The 24540-nt window shown below is 44.4% G+C and overlaps 1 protein-coding gene across 2 annotated transcripts; it reads right to left on the bottom strand.

Moving 5' to 3' along the window:
- Positions 1–668: 668 nt before the first annotated feature.
- On the bottom strand, positions 669–21443 carry HACD4 (3-hydroxyacyl-CoA dehydratase 4). Of its 2 annotated transcripts, XM_065656627.1 has the most exons (7): positions 21355–21443; positions 17061–17164; positions 16039–16166; positions 8825–8937; positions 4580–4686; positions 3756–3887; positions 669–3039 (listed from the first exon to the last, which is right to left on the bottom strand). In XM_065656627.1, the coding sequence occupies exons 2-7, from the start codon at positions 17155–17157 to the stop codon at positions 2957–2959; spliced, it is 660 nt and encodes a 219-aa protein (XP_065512699.1). In that variant the 5' UTR covers positions 17158–17164; positions 21355–21443; the 3' UTR covers positions 669–2956. The 2 variants fall into 2 exon arrangements, with proteins under 2 accessions (XP_065512699.1, XP_065512698.1); XM_065656626.1 differs by lacking the exon at positions 669–3039 and having other exon boundaries at positions 3551–3887.
- Positions 21444–24540: the final 3097 nt, after the last annotated feature.

Below are 24540 nucleotides of genomic sequence, written 5' to 3' on the forward strand. Positions count from 1 at the left end.
TACCTTATTTTGCCTCTATTTATATGTAAGAACAATGCTTACTTTGATTCCAATATCACATAATCTAAATGGAGGTAAAGATGAGCTGGGATCTCAAAACTGATATACATTTTGAACAAAGATTTGAGTTCTCAGAGATGGAAAGACTCAGGCAATTTTTTAGCTGTGCAGGTCTGAGCTTTCCTACAAAGTAAGGTAAGGCATTGGAGCTGAAGTTACAGTGGCCTGCTGTGGTTGCACATGGAAGGCTGATTGCCTGGATGTCCCAGTTGCGTGCCCTAAGTTACCTCTGCACCAGAGGGAGTGGAGAAGTCTTCTTTCATTAACATCATGCCTTTTTCCTGCAGTTTAGGTTTGGGGGTCCTCCCCGTAAGGAATGTTAAATAATTGTTCTCCTTTTCCAGCCTTTTAGCCATCTATAAGAATCAATGCAAAAGGAGAGCATCACATCCTCTTTTCTTGCTTTTTTTTAATGTAAAACAATAAACATGGCTTAATATGAAAATCCATGGTAGGTTTGGCCTTCGCTGGCTGCCAGATGCCCTTTCAGCTGGTCCTCTCACTCCACCTTCTCAACAGGACAGGGAAAAAATAGGATGAGAAAGCTCATGGGTCAAGTGAAGACAGGGAGATCATTTACCATTTATTGTCACAAAACCAGACTCGAGTTCAGGAAAAGTAATTTATTGCCAATTAAAAATAGAGTAGGATGGTAAGAAACAAAGACAAAACTGAAAACACCTTCCCCGCACCCCTCCCTTCTTCCTACGCTTAACTTCACTTCTTCATTCCTGACTCTTCTACCTCCATCCTTCCCAGGCACTGCAGGGTGGGTAGGGAATGGGGGTTGCAGTAGTTCATAAACCTTCAACCCGGCTGCTTGTTCCCCTTCACACTGTTCCCCTGCTCCAGCACAGGGTCCATCCCATGGGATACATTCCTTCATGAACTGCTCCAACACAGTTCTTTCTCACAGGCTGCAGCTCTTCAAGAACTGTTCTAGCATTGGTCCTTTCCATGGGGTACAGTCCATCCTGGAAAAGGCGGCTCCAGTGAGGGTCCCTCATGGGCCACAGCTTCTGCCAGGAACTTGCTCCTGTGCAGGCTCTCTGTGGGCTGCAGCTTCCTTCGGGGCACACCCATCTGCTGCAGTGTGGGGTCCAGCTGCATCTGCCATAGGGGAAGCCTCTGGCTTCTCACAGAGGCCATCCCTGCAGCCTCCCCATGGCCAAAGCCTTGCCACCTTGACCCAATACAATATCGTATGTCATGTTTCCTCCTACAGGGTATCTTAACTCCAGGCAGTTTGATGACAAACACATTGGATTGAATTTCCAAGGGGAAAAATGTCCATGTTCCACCTTTAGCATGTGTTATAGTGGTTTGATGTGAAGTGTTCTTCTTCTGGCTGTCGTCTTCAAAGCTCTTATCCTGTTCAGATGCTGTCTACATTTCTTCGCATTGTCAACACTTGAACCAGTTTGGGTTAGGCAGAAGCCCAAAATGGAAACTTCCATTTCTCTAATAAGTTCCAAATGCCTACCTCTGTTTGCAGTGCTTTTTAAAAAAAAAAAAAAAAACAGGGTTGACCCTATAGTATTGCATGCATGACCCTATTGCTTATGGTTTGCATATACTCCAGTAGTCACAATGGCCTGCAGGTGTTGTCTGCCACATATGTTGAATAAATAAAAATGATAGTAGGTGACCTTTCTTAACAAATGAGTTCATTGAGACCAACTTCACTCTTTTCTTGTATACCCTCTTAGGCTCCATGGTTTAGAAAGTCATACAAGCAAAAGCCTCTTCATATTGTGATAGTGTTTATTTGCCCTTTAAATATTATCTTCCAGCTGTTATCTTTCCTCCCTCCCCACAGTTTTCAGCCAAGCTCAAGAAAATAGCCTCACTTTTCTCCCCTGCCTGCTTGAATTCAAATGTAGGTGATAATATGGATGAAACATCAGAAAAGCCTCTGCCAGCCTCTAAGCACTTATTTGTCCATTTTTCGCCTGCACAGTCCACTGGATTGCTGTCCGTATTCTTCATTCCCAAGCTTTGAAGAGACTATGTTCTAGTTGCATTTTCACAGATAGTCCTACAGAAGCATGAGCACCAAGACACTTGAGTAAAATGCCTAGAATTTTGTACATGGCTTTTGATAGTCATTCACTTCTCTTTCGAGAACAACACACATTTGGCCTAGCTGCATCCCACTTTTGCGTATCTGTCTGCTACTCAGCAGGGAACAAGCTCATTGTGGGGAGAGATTCTTAATGTCTGCCAGAGACATGATTATAAGTTTTTACTTCTGACCCTTAAATATCCCCTTGAACGTAGAGTAGATGAGTACCTGGTCACTTGCCTTTGCAGTTTAGCTGCATTTTCTGGAATCTTGTTTGGAGAAGTGAAGATTGGGCCAGAATGTGAGGTATCCTTTGTGAATGCCTGGGGCTAATCAGCATGTGGATCTCATGGGTTGCAAAGTTTCCAGCTTCTGCTCCTGGAGAGATTCCAGTTCTAGCCACTTTAGCATTTATGTATATGAGGCACATACGTGTTGGCCTAATATTAAATAATCTTATAGATTAGATGGTGTTGTCATTACAGAATATCTGTCACCAGTGAGGCAAGAATTAACACCAAAATAAGAGTTGTTAGTTTGGCTGTGAGATTTTTTTTCAGAGCTCTGTAATGTATGTTAGAAAAAAAAATATTTTTAAAACTCCTGCCATTTGAAGTCAAAACTTTCAAAGGTTATTTCAAAGTTATTTTGAGCTGCTCCATTTTTGAGGTGCATTAAAGAGACCTGCCTTTTCTGAAAATTCTACACAGCCAGATAATGTACATGCAGACAGGACTTTTGCATTGAAAATCTTTGTCTAATTTATTCTTAACCTGTAATATGCAGTAGCCCACTAGGAATATATTTGTTATTTCCAAACAAAATATCAATTTAGCTTCTTTTCTTTTTGACGTTGCCTGTCCCTAGGTGTGCCTTCCTTTCAGAGAAGAGGTTCTGGATGATAAAGCACATACCTGAATCAAAACACAAAATGGTGTAAGAAGAAAGGACTGGAGTCCAACATGCCTTCAATTTATTTAGAAAGAACTGTGTGAGACTTCATCTAGCAACCTTGCACAGTTCCTTCCATGAACTTAGGAATAGAACACTGCATCACAAAGATGCAGTGCATCACTGAATCCTTCAAATTATAAAGCCGATGATAAAGATTTGGCTGTAATGCAACCAAATCCAGTTCAAATTTTTCAAAAGTATTTCGTTGAGAAGGAGAAGGGGTCTATTTACATGCAGGCTTGGGGGTGAGCTCTTTTTTCACCCCTTTGGATAATCAAGCTGTAAAAGTCTTAATTTAGATATGACATCTCATACCAGGTCGGAGGAATGAGTGAGGAGAGGTTGCATAGAATGAGAGTATGATCAAATGTGAATTAAAAAAAAATAAGGCAAACTTCAGTAAGTAGCTGTAAGGCCAGGATCGTTGAAGTAATTTTTGTATTTTTGTTTTCTACTTTTATGCCTCTCACACACACAGTCTCTTCAAATTCAATTATTTGTGTTTGAAATACATTAGAAATCAAAACATCTGGTGATTAACTTCTCTGCAGTGGTCTGCAGATGTGGCTGAGAGAGTTTAAAGTTTGTGAAAGGAGCTGTACTGATGTGATTTTTTTGTTGCCATAGACATCCCATTTGTGTTGAGATCCAGCTTTCTGGAAGATGAGATACTTACCTATAAAGAGCACCAGGAGGTACATTTTCAGAACATAGGGGAAGTAGATTGAGAAGGCAAATGGAAATGGGAGCTTGATGGAGTATGTGCCAAAGGATTCAAAATAGGGCAGTGATACACAGATGGCAAATGCTGTAAGATAACATGGTAAATCTTCAGTTAAAAGTAGGTGGAAGATCATCAGAAAGCTTCATGTAAGAGTTAGCTACCTTCAAGGCACAGATAGTAAATTCAGCATATAATACAGCTATGTCATTCCTATGCATACACAGGGGTGGTTTTCTCCTCGAGTTCAGTTTTGTAGGTCTGAGGTGCTAATTCTTCTTGATACTAGAATTCGCAAGTATTTCCTATTCAATAACAAGTTCTGTCACTCCTGTAGTTATATTGCTTTCAATATGATCTCAGTGGACACATTTCCTGGTTTAAGTAAGTATGGTCTGAGCCAGTAAAGTCAGCCTCACTGGGGGTTAAGGCAGCTTTGGGACTTGCTGTCTAATGTGGTCAGTCTGGAATGAAGGAATCCGGACTGATATTTTCCTGCTTTACCCAGCAAAAATAATGTTTTCTCATACTGTTAAAAAACCAAACCAAAACAAACAAACAAAAAAAAGACACACAAATCCCAGAGAATGCCTATTAAGGAAAAAAAGTACAAAAGAGAGATTGGTGCCATACAGGTTAATATGAGAGTACATAAACATTTATGACAACTTTGGCAACACAAAAAGAAATACCTTAAACACAAATGACAATTGAACTGATCAAATTTTACTGAAGAAGATGAAGGAAGCAAGTCTTTGGTACCTTTCCCATCTCCTTACCTTTAGCCAGAACTGACAGGGGATAGAGCGGGATGCACAGTGAGAAGTTGAGCCATGTCAGTGGTAGGTAGTGTATTCCCATCCGTGCTAACATGTTGTAGGTGTACCTGCAGCAAGAGGAACAGCAAATGAGCTGAGGGAATTACCATGTCTTTATAATAAAGATATATTATTGAAAAATCCCAGGGAATTTCAGAAGAGCTTGGAGCTGCCTATCTAAGAAAATTTCAGAACAATGCTGCAACAGTTTTGTTCAGGCTCTAATTGATGTCTGGAGGCAGATGGTTCATGGTTTCAGCAGGTTCATCTGTCGTGCTACTGTGGGACAGGCAGACAGCAATACAGCCCTCCAGCCCGAAGGCTCTATCAGAAACCAGCATGATTCTATGTTGGTCCATCAGAAAAGGGATTTCCCATAGGAATATGACAAATGAGAGAGGCAGGCAGAATGTAACTGTTTATTGGGGCTGAGAAAATGCTGATTTAAGACTGCTGAACTAGCTAAACCACTGCTAGAGGTGGCTGAACAGTGAGGTAATCACAAGTAATTAATCTCTGTAGTACAGCTGCCCCTTCCTGGACCTCAGAAGGGGTCGTAGGTGCGAAAAACACAGTTGTGGTCCAGTGTGTTGCAACGTTTTATTCTTGCTATGTCTGTTACTGTTGCTTGCTGGGAGAGCAGGATGCCTTGGACTTCAGTCTCTAAAGGTGAGTTAATGCTAGTTTGATCTAATAGTGGTACAGCAGCTTTCCAAACACTGGAAGAACACACCTAATTGCATTTTCAGTCAGCTAAAAGGATTTTTGCCCTGTGGCCTTGCTAGAAATATGAAAATAAGGATTTTTTTAAAGCCACTGTTAGCCAAGACTGTTTCTGATAGATGGAACCAGCATTAAACAAACTTTATGTATTCCCTTCTTATTAATCCATTTGACTAATTTTGCATCATTCCTGGACTGTAGAAGGTCTGACAGGCTATCGATGTACCATCCTCTCTCAAGTTTGCCCTCTGCAACCTCAGGATTGTCTCAGTTTTTTATTATTATTGTTGTTAAGGCATAATCTCAACCCAATACAAAAAGGAAACAGCCGCTCCCTCTCTACACACCTTCCTGGGCTGTTTATGGCATAAGCAGGAGAGATCAGATCTTTTAGATCTTTTTTTTTTTTTAATCTTTTAGAATTTGCTCGCAGTATGTCATTAGCCATAATGCACAGGGCATTTATGTCCCCGAAGATCTATGTGAAATAACTTGTAATACTTCAGGACTAGTTGACTAGAGATGGAGTAGATTCTGGTACACTTTTAGACATGACCACTTCTTTGATATGCTAGGACAGGGCCCAGATGCTGTAAAATAGATCATGTGAAGTTCTAAATCTATGTGGGTTGCACTACATGTTAGTATTTGCTGCTATAGACACAGTGTAGTGCCTGTTAAACAGCTGATGTTATTCCCATAATGCTGGACTGTGTTCTTTAGCAATGACAGAAAATAATGATGCATTGGTAGGACTGTTACACACTTACAAGACTTTACAGCCAATATGTTACACTTGTGGCCTCTCTCTAGCTGCACAGCGCCCCTTCATTTGAGGTTGGGTTCTACTATTTTAGCTTTACAAACTTCAAAAAGAAATGAGATGGAACAATAACCCAAATAACTAGTACAAGTACTAGTTTATTGACTCATGTAGTACAAATAATCTGAAGCTGACTTAAAATCTTTCTCATCAATCCTACCTGATACTTTCGTTTTTCAGATCTCTTTTATAACATACTTTTCCTTTACTGCCTAAATCCATATTCCCCAATCAGTCCCCAAAGCAATGTATTTAAAATAGCAGAAAGCTATTTTAGCAGAAAGAAAAAAGATATAGAAAAAACCTTTGCTCCCATACAGAGGTTGCCATGAGGACTGTGGCTTGTTAGAATGCTGCTTAATTCCATATGTCATCCCTGCCGTAAGTCTACAAACTGAGGCCCGTAGAGGCTTAAGTTACATTTGAGTAATGTTACTGACTTCAGTAAAACTCTGTAATGTGAAAGTTTCACCATTCTACTTTTACCACAGGGAGGTAGTAGTAAACTTCCACCATAACAAATTTTTGAGGTAAAAATCCAGAACTGTATTCCTATCTATTTTGCCTCATGCACGTTGTCTCTGCAGTATGATATATGCCATGCTACACCAAAATTCTGTCTCTGCAGTGCGAGCTCTTGGCTTTTCGAAAAGTACAGTACAATGAACCTAGAATAGTCTTTCCATCTTAGTAAAAAGTTCTGCCAGTACTGCCTTAGTGTGCTGTCAATCTTGGATTGAAGTTAGATGTTAAAAACCAAATAAATAAAGCAATAAGATTGTAAATCATAGAATCATTTTGGTTGGAAAAGGCCATCTACGATCACCAAGTCCCACCATAACCTAACTCTAGCACTAAACCATGTCCCTAAGAACCTCATCTATACATCTTTAAAACACTTCCAGGGATGGTGACTCAACCATTTCCCTGGGCAGCCTGGTCCAATGCCTGAAAACCCTTTCCATGAAGAAATTGTTCCTGATATCCAAACTGAACCTCCCCTGGCACAACTTGAGGCCATTTCCTCTTGTCCTGTCACTTGCGACTTGGAAGAAGAGACCAACACCCTCCATGCTACAACCTCCTTTCAGGTAGTCGTAGACAGCAGTAAGTTCTCCCCTCAGCCTCCTTTTCTCCAGGCCAAACAGCCCCAGCTCCCTCAGCCGCTCCTCATCAGACTTGTGCTCCAGACCCCTCACCAGCTTCATTGCCCTTCTCTGAACTCTCTCCAGCACCTCAATGTCTTTCTTATGATGAGGGGCCCAAAACTGAACACAGGACTCAAGGTGGGGCCTCACCAGTGCCAGGTACAGGGGGATGATCACTTCTCTAGTCCTGCTGGCCACACTATTCCTGATACAAGCCAGGATGCTGTTGGCTTTTTGGCCACCTGGGCACACTGCTGGCTCATGTTCAGCTGCTGTCAACCAGCACCCCCAGATCCTTTTCCTCCAGGCAGTTTCCAGCCACTCTTCCCTGAGCCTGTAGCGCTGCCTGGGGTTGTTGTGACCCAAGTGCAAGACCCCAAACTTGGCCTTGTTGAACCTCATAAAACTGGCCTCAGCCCAATGATCCAGCCGGTCCAGATCCCTCTGTATGGCCTTCCTACCCTCCAGCAGATCAACACTCCCACCCAGCTTGTGTCATCTGCAAACTTACTAAGGGTGCACTCAATCCCCTCATCCAGATCCTTGATAAAGAGATTAAACAGAACTGGCCCCAACACTGAGCCCTGGGGAACACCATTCATGACTGGCCACCAACTGGATTTGGCTCCATTCACCACAACTCCTTGGGCCCGGCCATCCAGCCAGTTCTTTATCCCTCGCAGAGTACACCCTTCCAGGCCATGAGCTGCCAGCTTCTCCAGGAGCATGCTGTGGGAAATGGTGTCAAAGACTTTACCGAAGTCTAGTTACACAACAACCACAGCCTTTCCCTCATCCACCAAATGGGTCACCTTGTCATAGAAGGAGATCGGGTTGGTCAAGCAGGACCTGCTTTTCATTAACCTATACTGACTGGGCCTGATTGCTTAGTTGCCATGTATGTGCCGCATGATGGCACTCAGCATGATCTGCTCCATGACCTTCCCTGGTACTTATTTCAGACTGACAGGCCCCGGATCCTCCTTCCAGCCCTTCTTGTAGATGGGCATCACATTTGCCAACATCCAGTCAGCTGGGACCTCCCCAGTTAGCCAAGACTGCTGATAGATAATGGAAAGTGGCTTGGTGATCACCTCCACCAGCTCCCTCAGTACCCTTGGGTGGATCCCATCTGGCCCCATAGACTTATGTGTGTCTAAGTGGTGTAGCAGGTCACTAGCCTTTTCCCCTTGGATTATTAGTTTTAGAAATTGTTGTTCCCTAGGAGGTAGTTGTGATTTCCTTCTAATTTATTGTTAAAAAAGGTCAAAGCATTTGAACTACACATGTTAATGCAACAATTTACTTCTGGGAGTCACTCTGCCCCTCAACTACGTGGATTTTTGCAAAAATCAGTAAGTAGCTCATAAGGTTCAAACTTTTGTTTAAAACGGATAATATTATTTCTACCGCTTTCAAAATAATGAAATGAGCCTGTAGCAGAGTGGGGCTGGGGTTCTGCTTGCAAGAATGACCCATTTTCTCCTCATGGTTTCACTGGTGACTCCTTACCTGACCACATCTAATAAATTCCAAAGGAAAAATAAAACACACACGATGTATTTTCCTTGAACTTCTTCCTGACTGTTGATCACGACAAATAAAACAATTATTCTCTCAGTGATCTGAAAAGAAAAAAGAATTGTGAATTCAGGTAGCATCTTTTGTAGCTGTCATTTTTGTGCCATTTGGCAAAATAGGAGGCCACAGGTGAATCCAGCTTGCTTTACACAAATGCTCCTGTGAACGTTTTGGTTACTGCTTTTGTTGAAGACCCCGTTGGCCTCCAGCTTGGGGAACTGGAAACTATTGGCTGTAGCGTCATAGATCCGCTATGGTAGGGTGGAGGTTTGCTTCCCTGTGGGGATGACTTGGGTTTGTAGCCCAGGGAAGCTGTGAATGAGCTGGCTGAGGTCTCCCCCTGCATCCCGGAGCCAGAGGGCTGGCAGGGTCCAGGCGTCTTTGCTGGGGGGCTGTGGGATACAGAGGCCCCTGGCTGGGTCGTATGCCAGGCAGTGCTAATCTCACAGTCCCTGCTCTGCTCTCCATAGCTTGGAGATCTGTGTCCCAAGGGCTCTCTCTCACATAAGATTTACAGAAAGGAGTCAGTAAAGTAGAACTCCGTATTATTCTTTCCTTCTTATTCCTGTCTAAGAGAAATGTGTTTAAACTTGTTATTTATGTGAATTATTGCCATAATATCTATGGCATAACATTTTTCTAGTGGTTGAACCTTATCCGACCAACAAAGTATGCCTTTACAAATGAAATGATATAACGGTGCATTAAACAGGTAGTGTCTCCAGCTTAAAAAAAATACTTTTGCAGTATTAAAGCTCAAGAAATTAAAAAGAAGTATGTCTTTTTGCAGATTTCTTGGACAAATTTCCTATCAGTATCTATGCCCTGTCCTGTAAAATAAATGTATCCGTAGTATTCAGTAGTGCCAACAGTCGCTTAGGAAAGTCTCCCAGAAGGGTACCAGCTCACTCTGATTTACATTCTCTTTGAGTGTTGAAGGAGAAAACATGCATCTATTCAGTTGGTATGAATCAGTAGAACTTCACTGAGGTTTTTTATACCCAATACCATCTCTTCCATAAGGTGCCTTAAGTTTAAGGATTTTATGGGTTAAGATGTCAAGTCAGTGCAGCAGGTGCACTTCCCCCGCCCCTTTGATAGCACCAGAAGCTTTTTGACCAGTGGTGTCTGTGGTCACGTACCCACCTTGGTCAGGTGGTGACCATCACATACCCATCCTGGTTCGGTGACTACGGTCACATGCACACCTCGGTCAACAGACAGGGCCCTTGGCCAATGCAATACCTTGGTCAAGAGAAGTTTTTAGACCACTGACTGTATATGACCACAGATCAGGTTTGACTAGGGTATAAATTGAGCCCTGCCAGAGACTCTATTCGAGTTGGTCCTCCTTGGAGCAGTGGGTCTGCAGTTGGGGACTCTCCCATTATGTTGGGATGCCACCTAAGGAAAGTCCTCAAGGTTGACAGCCCTCATCTTATAGATGAGTGATTGCACATTTTGAGTCATCATTCCAAAGTTTGGGGATCCCCTGAGTTGGCCATGTAGTAATTAAATTCCACTTGGTATCCTGAACTAAATGTTTTACTCAGTGCTTGTCAGAGCTTAAAGTGATTTTGATTAAGAATACATTTTTTTTCTTTTCTTCATTCATCACCAGTTAAATAATTTTGGTTGGGAAAAAAAAAATCCCCTTTGAGGTTGCCTTCTGCCCAAATTTTGGTGTGCCTTCATGACAGTTAGTAAAAAATCATGAAATGAAAACAGATTAAGAAGGTGGCTTTTATAGACGCAGTCATTCTTCACTGGTTTCCCCCTTCCACTTACCTCCTACCTTAAACAAAATAAGAACTTGGCCTCTCAGCAAGTTTGTGTGGTAGTTTTGCTACATAATGTTTACCAGTTCCTGCGTGGAACATTTTGGCTATAGACTTTGTTTTGCAAGCCACATCTGTGAGATAAAGCAGGCATCACTTCACTATTCAGCAAAATTACATGGGAGCAATTTTTAATGCAGAGAGCATGTCCATCCCCGAGGGATCTGGTTCCTTATCGTGAAAAGCACTGAGGGACCACAACAAATAAAGACGTTTTTCGTGCCTCTCACTCTGCCCTGACTGTGGTCTTTTGCTGCTGATCCCATTGGTCCCTAACTAAGAAACTGATTTCTAAGAAGATCACATGTTGACAGACTTCTGTACAGATGAGCCAGGAAACAGAAAGTGGGAGGTAGTAAGTCCTGTGTTTGTACACTGATGCTAAGGAACCTGGCAAGAAACTGGGGGAACTGGAAGTATTGGTGCAGGATCTGAAACCAGATACAAGAGAGACAGGAGAAGCACGGTGGGACAACTATCACAAGAGGGAAATTGAAACCAAGGTAAAAGTGTGAGCATTGAACAGGATTGTGTGCTGGAGAGAATAAATAAAATGGAACCTGAGTTAAAATTATTCTGGTGAAGGGTGGTAAAGGAGTGCAGCATTGGTGGTGTTGACATTTTGTTACCGACCCTAAAATCAGACTGGGATGTGGAGACAGAGTTCTGCAATACTGTTAATATGTGAGATATTTCAGGGAATTGTCTCACCCAGAGACCAAAGCTTTATCATTATAATGAAAAGGTGGACATGTTTTCAGATGGCAGGTTTTCCAAATGGTCACTTGTTCTTCAAGAGGTGGCTGGGTGGAAAAGTGCTAGAAAACAGCACAGGTCAAGTGGTCAGGAGCTGATCCCATTTCAGTGAGATAAAAGGATAAGCAGTAGACAATGCCATACCCAGTTTCAAAAGGATGAGCACTGGGCAATGAGACACAGTGGCTGTGGAGACCGACAATTCAGCCTCATGGTCCGGGAGTGGAAGAGGCACAAGCAAGAGGCAGCGAGTATCACCTTACTGGGGCTCCGCAGATTTCCTCCATCAGAGGACTCATGTTTGGGAAGGGGAGCAGTGGAGAGACCCAGCCTTACTAGTCACAGATGATGAAGTCAGTTATCAGACTGTGTAAAGCAGGTTAAGCACCTGCAAGAGCAGGGAACGGAGCCTGACACAAAGCAGGTCCCCTGTAGGTCTTCCGTTTCCTTGGACCGCAGTCTCAGCCAGCAAACAGTGGGGTGCACGAAGCAGCCATCAGAGGCCAAAACTGAAAACAGCCCGTGACCTTGCTCAGGAGCACATCTGCAGGGCAGGACACAGGCCTGGCTGCTCAGGGCAATTCCGATGTCCTCATGAGGATGGACAGTGGCATTCTGCGGACTTTCTGTGTAAATCAGGAGGTTGCCTGCCTGCTTGCTTGTATTCCCCCTCAAGATATTGTGCTCTTTTCTTTCATAGCACTCATGCCTTTAGGTAACCCACACGAATTGAAGTAAGAGGCAGGGTTTACTCAGAGTCTGGGTACCTTTTCAGCAAGTGACAAGTCAGGGTGCTACTTGAAGACAAGGAGATTCCAGTAAATGTCTGTTGATATTATGCCCCTAAACACACACATCTGTATACATATATGCATGGAATCACGTACAAGTGTACACACATACACATATAAATATGTATACGTGTGTGTACATATACACATATATACACATATATATAAAAAGCATGTGCTGCTACTCAGCCACAGGTCATTTCTTCTGTGGATCATCTGTCCTTTCATCAATTAAAAGATGGTATTCTCTGCTGCTACCCTCCTGCTTAAAAAAAAAAAAAAAGTGCAAAACTAGAAGTCCTATGTTTTCATGTTCATTAGAAGGAGCTATGTGATTACACCTCACAAAGCATAAACACAATGGTTTCATTTTTCATTTCTTCTTTGTGTTAAAATCAAACTGGAATTTCCTTCCTCTCCCAGCCACTGGTCTTTCACAGGATAGAGCACATTCTGCAGAATGGCATAAATTTCCGCAAGGCAGCCTGGGCATTTGAAACAAGTAAGTGAAACAGAGCAAATTAGACTAGCTGAGGCACTGAGGTTAGGGCAGGAGCAGGCAGCAGATTCACTTCCATTTTTTAATGATCGTGATTGTGCAGTATCATACGTGGTACCTGAAACCCTTACATAGCAGTTAAATTTGGTGAATGTGGTTTTTTTTTTAAAAAAAAAAAAAAAAAAAAAAAAAAGTGGTCCTAAATATTTAGAGCAAGTTAAAAACTAATGTTTTTATCACAGAACCATAGTACATTGCTGTTGGTCTGGTAAATCCAGTCCTGTTTGCACAGGATAAAGAACTGATGTTTTGCTCACAAAAACACCAGTCTACCAGTCTTTTCTCACATCTTTCCTACTCTCTCCCTTGCTAAAGTACCAGTCCCATTAGCGTTTACTCCCTCACCAGACTACTAAATTTCAGTATACTCTGTTTTGGCAACTATGAAGACATGTGACACTTTCTCCTGTCCTCTCAATCACTCGAGCTGCAAATGCCCTGAGAGACATGCCTTTGCACCAACTTTGTGACACTCCTTTGGCTTCCCTTCCTCCAGAGCATCAGTCACACAGGACTCATCCTCCTTTCATGGTGTGACTTGGCTTTGACCTACCTAACCCTTCTCAGGTGCCTGGTGGCCTGAGACTTGTCCCCCAATGAGGCCATGCTGAATGGGTTTTTCCAGAAAACACCTCTGAGTTCACTTTTCCATTCTCTGTAATGTGTATCTCAAAGTGTTCTGTGTAAATGCCACTAAACCATGATAAATGACCTGTTAGTGCGCAGTGTAGGGGAAAGGGACCTGGGGGTCCTGGTGGACAGCAGGATGACCATGAGCCAGCACTGTGCCCTTGTGGCCAAGACGGCCAATGGCATCCTGGGGTGGATTAGAAGGGGGGTGGTTAGTAGGTCGAGAGAGGTTCTCCTTCCCCTCTACTCTGCCCTGGTGAGACCTCATCTGGAATATTGTGTCCAGTTCTGGGCCCCTCAGTTCAAGAAGGACAGGGACCTGCTGGAGACAGTCCAGCGCAGGGCAACAAAGATGATTCAGGGAGTGGAGCATCTCCCGTATGAAGAAAGGCTGGGGGAGCTGGGTCTCTTTAGCTTGGAGAAGAGGAGACTGAGGGGTGACCTCATCAATGTTTGTAAAGGGTGAGTGTCACGAGGATGGAGCCAGGCTCTTCTCAGTGACAAACAATGATAGAACAAGGGGCAATGGGTATAAACTGGAACACAGGAGGTTCCATTTAAATTTGAGAAGAAACTTCCTCATGGTGAGGGTGCCAGAACACTGGAACAGGCTGCCCAGGGAGGTTGTGGACTCTCCTTCTCTGGAGACATTCAAAACCCGCCTGGACGCCTTCCTGTGTAACCTCATCTGGGTGTTCCTGCTCCGGTGGGGGGATTGGACTAGATGATCTTTTGAGGTCCCTTCCAATCCCTCACATTCTGTGACTCTGTGATTCTGTGAAATGGAATATTAGGCAGAAACCCTTCACGCAAACTCTGCTTAAATCTTGTCCATGGTATAATGCCTACAAAGCAACCACCCACCACAGAGGTGCTTTCACAGCTTGTTTTATTCGAGGTGGCATTACGTCCCACCATGTGCTTCCCTGGCATTGCCAGAACCACCTGTTCTCTCATCCTAGAGATCACCTGAGATGAACTTCACTGTGGATGTGCATGTGTATGCGTGGCCTTAGGTGTGCATCTAGGAATATGTTTTAAGCTTGGAGTCAGAACAGGTGGTGGGAATGCAGAGCAGAGCAGCCACTATCAAATTCTTGCAGCATTACCAGTGCCCTGACTATGTGCAGTAGTCCAGTAGGCTGCAGTAAGGTAAGCATCTCTAACTGTCCTTCCCCAGGTCGTTGTGGGAAAATACATCTTTTTTTTTTTCTTCTCCTAAGAGGCAGGGAGGAAAGCGTGGCAAGGCACATGGGAGTACTGCTGGCACACAACTGCTTAGCCTCCACTCTCACAGCAAAAGCAACCCAAGTGAAAGCAGAGTCTACACCCAAGATCTTGTACACTTTGCTTGGACAGCAGGAGACTACTTCTAAGATCAAGGCAAGAGAGTTGTGTTTGCTGTGAGAGAACACTTGGGGAAGAACCAAGTCAGGATCCAAAGCTATCTTTGTTGTGTTGTTCCCTGACCCACCTTCTCCATGCTGCCTGGGGAGCACTGCAGAAATTGCACTGCCCAAGGAAGGTCACAGTCTTCTTGCTCAGAACATCCATTTCATATCTCATGTTTCTTGTGCCGACACAGAGCAGTGTTTGTGTAGGTTTCCCTGATCTCTGCTTCTGTAGGCAGGGTAGGAAAGGAACAAGGAACAGCCTATGTCAGGGCTGGGGAATGCGTAAACTCTGCCAGGACAAGCCTTGCTTTAATGGCTATGAGCATTAGCAGGCTGCTCTTCTCTCCAAGAGATGACGTGACATTTGTTTTAAAAGCATGTAGATTTTGGCAGGGAAAAACAGTTAATTGCATTTTGACAAATTCACTACCATACTTAGTGTGCAGCATCAAGAACAGAGATATATATTAGTCAATCGATTTCTAATGGAGATTTAAAAAGAGGAACATCTTCACCCATGCAATATGTCATTTGACAAAAACGGGCTACCCAGAAAACTAAAAACATAACTAACTACTCTTAATCTTCTACCTTCTGACTGCTGAGAGCAAGACCAGTTTCACCATTATTCAAATACTAAGGATTGGAAAGGTTTGAAGGTAAACTCAAGTGAACATTTTTACTTTTTCCAATGCATTAAGAAAAATACCAAAACCTGAGGTTAACTCCCAACAGAAAACAACAGTCTAGTAAGGAAAATGTCAAGAGAATCATCTTGTTTTCTGCTATAGCATGTGATCTTTTGGCTGTTTTTCTACCTACAGCTGAACATATGCCCTGTAAACCCCCTAACAGCATCAGAACCTCTGGATGTTGCCACAATTTGCCCATGTCTGGGTTTGAGAGGGCAGAAACCCTTACACCAAGAATATGACAATTCTTTCTTTCACCTCCCAGCATTAATTTTTTTTTCAGTCCCTTGATTTCTCCTTAATCAATTCTTTTTCTTCCACACTCCATGACCACCAGCAAACCCTGTTTCAGGAGCCTTGATGTGCTGGTGGTTTTCTCACTGCTGGTGGACCATTCAGGGTGGTTCAGCCTGGGCTTGTCCCCAGGGGCAGCCATGGCTGAAGTGTGTATATCATGGAAGGAAGGTCCTGAGAAGTGGACTTACCTGCAAAAACCTGGGGAAGAGACGGCTTTTATCAATGCCAATCAGGATGTGTAGGATCTCCAGTATAGATAACAACTGGCAAAGGCGCATTACAAGTCCTATGGAGTAAAATGTGTCGGCCAACGAATCTACAACGTGAAGAGGAAAATTAGAGGATGGTTATATAGTAAAAGTCTGGACCAACTACTGGTTTTGTGCTTGCCCTGTCACCACTGGAGATGGCAAGGAATAAAGTCCACGCAGTATCAAACTTTGGGGTAGCAGAGCAAGGCACTGGGGAGGAGGCAGTCCTCTGTGTGTGTGTGCGGCTCTGACAGAGGCAGGAAGCTGAGAAAAGAATGGGATCCCCTGTGCCTGTTGCACTGGCAAACACTGTGCAGGATATGCTGGTTTAGAGATACTACTTTAGGATATTTCTAAATATGAGGAAATGCTGAGGAAATGCATGAGGGTTGTCTAAACATGAGGAGGTGTTGAGTTCCTGCCTGTATCTATACCCATGGCACTTCCTAAAACAAGTTGACCACAAAGTAGGTATTTTATGTGCCTACAATTGTCCACCATTATAAATAATTTTAAATTTCCAGTCACCAGTTTTCTATTTTTGTGCCTTAACCCTGGGCAACAAAAATATGTTGTAATGTTTTGGAAGACAGAGAGTCATGTGCAGTAACAACGAAGATACTCACTCATAGTGTCTTCAATAAGATTAATATTCACCATAATGACTAGATCTAGTCACATTTAAGTTTATGTCTAAGTCAAATGTTACTAGTATGACGCTGAATATCAAAGCTCGTTAGCAAAACAAGAGCTTCGTTCCTGATGTGATACAGGCAGAATGTAGGTACCAGTAATTTGTTCGTCCTTTTTAATGGAATAAACAATGTTTTTCTAGTGGAAATTACAGCTCCTGGTATTGGACATACACCTATTCAGAATCCTAACTTTATCCCCAATTCGATGCTTCTATGTGTCATTGCTGCTTAAACTGTTTAAGGAAAATACAGAAGGAATCCTACCTTTTCCAAATGACATGAACCTGATGATCATATTTGTAAATATCCAGGAATGTCCACAGAATTGCATTAAGTCATACACAAAGAGGTAGGTGTTCATGGTAAAGCTGTGGAGGTGAAAATAAAGGAAACGTTCAAGCTTTTTGACCTGTAGAAATCGCACCCTCTTTGGACATGTTAGTAAATCAAAGGAAAACAGCTGAAATGTAAACAAATCAGTGAAAACTGTATCTGTCAGTGGTCACAGAACAGTACTGTCCATAATCATAGAATACCAGGTTGGAAAGGACCTCGAGGATCATCTGATCCAACCTTTCCTGGCAAAAGGCTCCCTTCATTGGTTTACCTAGGACATGCCCAGAAAATTCTTCTGAGTTTCCACCAGTGACTAGAGTGATCTGTGGCCATACAGTGAAATTCGTGCCTCCAGAGGAAAAAGTAACTGAACAAAGACACTCCATTGAGTGCTGGATTCGAGCCTGAGCCCGATGGCATGACCAGACCCAAGGGACTGGTGGGGTTGCACCCACCACAGCCTTGCTGAGGGGCTTGGACTCCCGCAGACACCAGCCTCGTTCTGCGTCCGAGTGAGGTTTATCCTCTTCTTCCCGAAAACTCGCCTCTAGCGTGCACTCAAGGCAGCTTAAAGTACAATGCAAGTAATTTGTAGCGTCTCCAGCAGGCAGCGTAGCTGTAAATATTTATAAAATGTAGGTGAAGAAATGGAAAAGAAAGTCACATTTCAATCTGCTTTTACTTGATGCAGCCTGAAGGACACCTGTCTTTCCCTTTTGTAATCAACTTGCTTTACAGGTTTCCCAGATAAACATTAAATTAGGGTCTTTGTCTTTCTGCACAGCTGGTGTTTCAAGTTGCATTTAATAAAGTGAATCTTCTCCTGTTGGAGCAGACTATCTTTTGTAGCTATTTGAACCTAATTTTCATAGGTAATCTGACTTTTTGCAAAACTTCATAGTCTCTGGAGATACTCGGTTTCCCTTTCCCATAAATATATTTTCTTCTGACTTATTCCAGAGAGAGGGGCTTGCCTGTCCTCCAGCTATGAGAAAGATTGTCTACCTTTTTGGGAAGGGAGTTTGTTATTTTTGTACTAGAATTTATCTTCTGTGTTTGACCAATTAATTTCCTGCCCCAATAAGTAGTAAGATCGCATTAAGTTACCGCTTGATCCAGTGTGTTCATGTGGTAAGCCTCTGTCATCAAGCTTTATTTCATTCGTATCTGCGCATTAGCAAACACAGTGAATTTCTTTGTTCAGAAATACCTAAATATGATAAATCCATATACTTCGTTCCCAGCATTGGACCAATACCATAAATAAAAACACACTCTTCTCTAAATTGATCTAGATAAACTGACCTTCTAAACTTTTACTCTAAGTGTATCCTGGAGAGGTCATAGAAAATGTGTTTCTTCCTCTCTTCCTGTTACGCAGGATGGCTGCTATTTGTATCATCATTTCTACAAGCTCAGAAAGACTTGTTGGCATACTTTACGTCCCAAGAGACATCAGTGCCCTTCGATACTATGAAAATAAGACATATGAGGACCCAGACAAAGGAATGTATACATAAATATTCCTTTTTGGTAAAGTATGATAAAATTGAATTGGGCTAAAGTCCAGTGACGTCTACAAATATTGATCCAAAATCCCATCTGCTTTATTACTGAATGACAGGAAAGGAAAGGAAAGGAAAGGAAAGGAAAGGAAAGGAAAGGAAAGGAAAGGAAAGGAAAGGAAAGGAAAGGAAAGGAAAGGAAAGGAAAGGAAAGGCAAGGCAAGGCAAGGCAAGGCAAGGCAAGGCAAGGCAAGGCAAGGCAAGGCAAGGCAAGGCAAGGCAAGGCAAGGCAAGGCAAGGCAAGGCAAGGCAAGGCAAGGCAAGGCAAGGCAAGGCAAGGCAAAGAAAGGAAAGGAAAGGAAAGGAAAGGAAAGGAAAGGAAAGGAAAGGAAAGGAAAGGAAAGGAAAGGAAAGGAAAGGAAAGGAAAGGAAAGGAAAGGAAAGGAAAGGAAAGGAAAGGTGAGACACTGTACATTACAAAGGGCAAAAACTGAAAAACATTTTTATGATTCAAGAAACAGCCTTATTTCTGGATGGATAGAAATTATTGTAATGGCTATGAAAGTTACAGGAACAGTTACAAAAATCTTGAGACTTTCCAGTCAGCACCTCCACCAATCTCTTAGGTCTGATATTGCCATGTGGGCTTTGCACAGGATGCAAGCTGAGCCTATGGTTTCTCTCTTCTTCTGAAGTTTAGTTTGATACATCTGTCATCCTCAGAACTTGTCTTTCAGTGATTTGGGCTTATTTTCCGAACTCTTCCTCCATTGGCTGGCTAGAAAATTGTTGTATTTACAATAGTTAAGTTACTTAATCTTGGCTAAGCAGGGCATAACTGAGAGGCCATTTGTAAACGCAGCTTCACACTAGTGTTTTGGCAATTTTTGCATGTTAGAATTCATCGTCTTGAAAATGTACTGGTGACTACTGAAATGTATAGACAGCGTTGGCATTTATGGATGGCTCCATATCCCCAGTGACGTGTAGAGATGCGCTGATGGGCAGTGTGCTGGTCTTTCCTGGAGGGGCGATCCCAGCCCAGAGCTGTGAGCAGCAAGGCGCCCTCACTTGATGATGCTCTCCACTGTGTGCAGGAACAGCCCTGACCTCAAAATGAAGTTTCATACGACTGTGTTAATCCCTGCACAAAATGTACCTAAGACCAAACAGAAGCTTTTGACAGAAGTGAAGAAATCTGCAGAGAATAAAAGGTTATTTCAAATGTAATCAAAGGCAGTGGAAATATAACTGTTCTCTAAGGTCCTTCTCATCCAAAGGCTGATTTCCTTACATAGAGAAACAGAAGCAGACTGAGGATATCCTGTTTCACTGTCCTAAGAGCTTTGTGTCACAATGCAAAATTCAGCCATCTCCTTCTATTTGAAAAGTCACTGGTAGAAGAGAGAGGCTGTAATTAGATTTCCCCCTCTCCCGGGTTCACAGTAGCCATCATTCCACCTTTACCTCACAGACTCTGCTTCTGCAGCACCCTTGCAGACGAAACACTGACCAGCAACCCACCAGGTAGCTTGTTCAGTTGCTGATCCTGCCCCACAACTTGCTGGATGACCTTACAAATCTCACTTAGCCTCCCTGGTGCCTGGTTTGTAAAATGGGTTCGCTGCTGCATTTATTCTTTGTTGCGTGCTTTAACACTTTCGCTTTCATCTGAAGGCGCTGCGGGGAGCACCGCACATTTAAGGACTCTGCCTGCGTTGATGACAGGAGAAAGAAGCAGACACGGGTCTTGCAGCAGGGGGACCCAGGAGGCTGGACTTGCTGTCTGTTGTTCTAGTTGTCAGTTCCACCTACTGTGGCTGATCTTATACCAAATACATTGAATTGCTAGAGGTGTGTTTATCATATTTAGGATCAGCCTTGTTTAGTACAAAACTATCTGCTTTCTCTCTGGGCTCAAAAGCTGGAAAACTACATGAAACATAAGACCACTCAGAACTAGCACACGCAGCAGCATGGTCCCAAACATCCCCTTTTCCCTGTTATTCATCATCTGAGATTTTAAATACAAAGCCTGATGTATCTCCGCAGGCCGAAAAATCGCATAGATATTAATTATTGCATTCTATTATTTTTAGCACGGAGGTCTTCAGTGTGTCTCTGTGGCAGCTGTCATCCAAGGTAAGTAGGGAGGTAGGCGCCCTCAGTGTCGGAGGGCGGTGAGGACCGCGTCCCCCTTGAGCTGAGGTGACAGGTAGCACAGCAGCAGCGTTCAGCCCGGGCAGCCCGTGCCCCAGCTAGGTGTCCCTTGCAAGGTGCGAGGACCCTCTCGGGGGGGTCGCACCCGGGCCCGTGTGAACGGAGCGCGCCCCTGCCCGCAGAGCCATTGCACTGTGCTGCCTTCCCCTGCGCCCACACGGGCTGGCCGCGCGGGAGGAAGCAACCCTCGCGCTGAAACCAGAGAGCATGTTCCTTTTTTTTTTGTTTTGTTTTGCTTTTCTGCAGGAAAGGTCTGCTAGAAAAGCCCCTCTGCTGACATCGTTTCCTTTTAAGTTATATTGGTCTGAGCTTCTACCCCTTCCCCCTCCCACCCTTGTGACGAGCTGCAACCACTATAGCTCAGGAAGAAGAAACCTGCTGAGAACCAGTTCCAAAGACGTACTTTTTCTCCCACAGGGACACCCCACCCCACTATTTTTTTCCCTTCCTTTTTTGCATTTGAGCAGCCTAGGTCACCTGCAGTCAAGAGATATTACCTGTCGCAGAGGTCGGATTGCTGCTGCTGCTTCTGGTCTCTCTCCTTTTTTCTCTCTACAGCTGCAACAGCTGTTTGTTAGATCACCCCTCCTCTTTCCTCTTCCCCCACCCCACGACGTCACCGTGTGCAGCGCTAAGCAGGAACAACACTGCACTTCCCGAGAAAAGAGTTTCTAACCCCAAATATTTCCACTCCATTTGCCCTGCTCCTCGCCCAGCCTAGCCTAGCCTAGCTTAGCCTTACCTAACCTAACCTAACCTAACTTAACCTAACCTAACCTAACCTAAACTTGGTTTCTTGCTGTTGTACCAGCAAGATAGTCTGTAAATCTCACTGTTTCTTAGCCCAGAGCAATTATTTTGAAGGATGGAGAGAAGGAATGCAAAATTTAAAATTTGTTTTTCTCTTCTGTTTAAATCATCAGCACTAAAACAATGCTAGCAACACTATCAAATGATAACGAAGACTGGGAGCATAGCATAAAAGGAGCACTTTAAATTACTTCAGATAGAGGAAAGAATTTTCCGCTTCTTATCTAGAAGTGTCTATTTATTCATGCCCTTGTGAAATATAGGCCCTACCGGCAGAGGAAATTTAAGTATGCATCCTAGTTTACTTCTGCCCTTAACTGTCTCGGATATCACAGCATAAATTAGATGTGGCCTTTCAGTACTTAAAAGGGGCCGATAAGAAACATGGGGACAGATTTTTAGCATGGCCTGTTACGACAGAACAAAGGGTAATGGTTTCAAACTAAAGGAGGGGAGATTCAGACTAGACATGAGGAAGAAATGTTTTAGTATAAGGGTGGGGAAACACTGGCCCAGGTTGCCCAGAGAGGTGGTAGATGCCCCATCCCTGGAGACATCCCAGGCCAGGCTGGACGGGGCTCTGAGCAACCTGATCTAGTTGGAGATGTCCCTGCTCATTGCAGGGGGGTTGGACTAGATGATCTTTGAAGGTCCCTTCCAATCCAAACTATTCTATGATTCTATGATCCTATGAATGTCACAACACGTTTATAAACTTCCTTCTGCCAATAAATATTTTTTCCCACTGGCACTCATGTTGAAAGCACATCCCATCCTACGGTGAGATTTGAATTTTGATGTTACAATTGAAGAAGTCACCAAGGAGTTCATGAGCATAGGATGTTAGGTGTAAGGACAAAAAGTCGGGGGAGTAAAATGTGCCTTATTTGGTCTCATCCCTACTGCGAGTGGTGTTGAGCTCCTGGCAAGACCACCTCCACTCCCTGGGGTGTCCTAGCGAGGTGACAAATGCCCCCCTGGCAAGTGGGTGATTTCCTAGCAAACAGTGGGACACCGTGTTTTCCCTGGTTATGTATCCATCTGGGACTTTAGCAGGACCGTTGTGCAGTAATGCGCGACTTCCCTGCTGGTGTGGCAGCTCACTTTTACTGCTCAAGAGCCATCATCTTTTTATAGGCTAAAGAATGTATTTCTTTCTCAGGATGAAACAATAAATTAGTGTTAAATAAAGGGTTAAACAATTAAACAAATGGCTATTGAAAGGCTCAGCCCATAGCTCTTGCAAAACAGCTCCCACACTGCGTGCCTCTGGGAGGACACTGGTGTGACTAATACCACCCAGACTTGAGCTCACAGCTGAAACAAGATCCCGCAGTAGGAAGAACATCTCTTTTCAAACATCAGGCAAATACGTAAAAGCAACAAAAGCTCACCGAGGTTTGTGATGTGCAAAATCCTTCTTGTGGGCAGCTGCCAAGTTAAAGCTCCCACAGATGACAAGGGCACCTGCAAGAGCTTGTGAGCTGGACACCAATTCTCTCCCGTGGTGCTGGCCACCCCCCGCTCCATGGCACAGCCTGGCAGGGGGGCAGATGGGGTGGCCTTGGCACCTGCAGCCCCCTGCGCAGTGGGGCTCTGCCCCACGCCAGAGCCCCAGCACCAGCCAGTGCTACCCTGCCCCAGGCAGGGCTTTGGAGCAAAACAACCAATGCTGAGGAGCTGGTGCCCACCACTGGAGCATTTTGAGGGTTTTCCTTTGGCGCCATGGACTGGGTGCCCATCGCTTGCTGGAAAAAAATGTCTCCTGGTGTGGTGGCATGTGTTGGCCTTCGGGCTGCTCCAGGTGTTTGGCCATGGGTACATGGCTTTGTCTGGCTTTCCTCTCCCACTCCTGGCTGTTTGCAGTCTCCTGTGGGAGAAGATGTCCTCCCAGACCTGCTCCCCCCGGAGCTGTTCTTCTGCTTGAACTCTTGTTTGATCAGAGGCTGTGGCTCCTTGCTCACCACACAGCCATGTTGTGCACCGAGCAGAGCCACAAGACACCAGCCTGCAGCGCAAAACAGCTAAGTGACATATCCACTCTTCCTAATGAATGTGCCTGTGCGGGACCTTCACAAGCTGTACAGTCACCTGCCCCTGCTGTCTGCTGGTTGCTCTCAGAGTGTTTGTTAGCAAAGTCTTATCAACCAGCGTTAGCAGGAGCAAAGGAAAAGCACCTTTGTGATGTCCCATGGGCAGAGAGGAGAGCCAAGAAACACTCAGAGCATCTTTCCAGCCCAACTGACTCCCCTCAGTACACAGCCCTGGTGCAGAGCCAGCCACGGTGTTCGCCCTGCTCAGTGCCCTTTGAGAAATGCTCCGCATGCTGCAGGATCCAGCCCAGTCCCGTCACTAGCTGTTGTGTCAAGGAGAAATGTTAAAGCCATGGTCCATCACAGGAAAGTAATGTCTGTCTGTCCTCTGTAACATCCTTTCTGTGTCACACCCAGGCTGGGCTCAGCACCATGCAGGGTCCGTGGCTTCTCCCTGCATGCCCAAGGCAGGGGGAACCAGGGAGATTTGCTGCCTGTGGATGCAAACCCACAGTGTCTGCCACACACCTGGGGAGAGACAGTGTCTGTCAGCCCCAGGACCTCCTCCTAGCTCCCCATCCTGGCCTCGGGCTGTCCCAGGGCCTGACACCCCTCGTGGCCCCACGGGGCTGGTGGGAGGCTTACGGTGGAGGCAGTAGGCGGTGAGGACCAGGCTCAGCAGGAGGACCAGAACACTGGTGACCAGGGGGACTGAGACCAGGGGGCTGCAGCCACCTGGAGAGAAGGAGGGGACAGGGCGTGGAGATGGCCCCCAGCTCAGGACCCAGCATCATCCTGCCCCAGCACCTTTTCAGGATGAAGGGTGGGGTAGGGAGGGTA

This window comes from Caloenas nicobarica, chromosome Z, assembly GCF_036013445.1.
Source record: "Caloenas nicobarica isolate bCalNic1 chromosome Z, bCalNic1.hap1, whole genome shotgun sequence".
NCBI lineage: Eukaryota > Metazoa > Chordata > Aves > Columbiformes > Columbidae > Caloenas > Caloenas nicobarica.

Bases quoted from the DNA above. Each gene is read 5' to 3' on its own strand.
- HACD4 (XM_065656626.1), bottom strand. From the start codon at position 17,157: ATGAACACCTACCTCTTTGTGTATGACTTAATGCAATTCTGTGGACAT. The intron at 4,687-8,824 runs GTAAGGAGTCAC...CTCTTGCTGCAG, and splicing joins AATTTATTAGATGTGGTCAG to GTACACCTACAACATGTTAG. The intron at 3,888-4,579 runs GTAAGGAGATGG...GTTATCTTACAG, and splicing joins CCTGTCAGTTCTGGCTAAAG to CATTTGCCATCTGTGTATCA.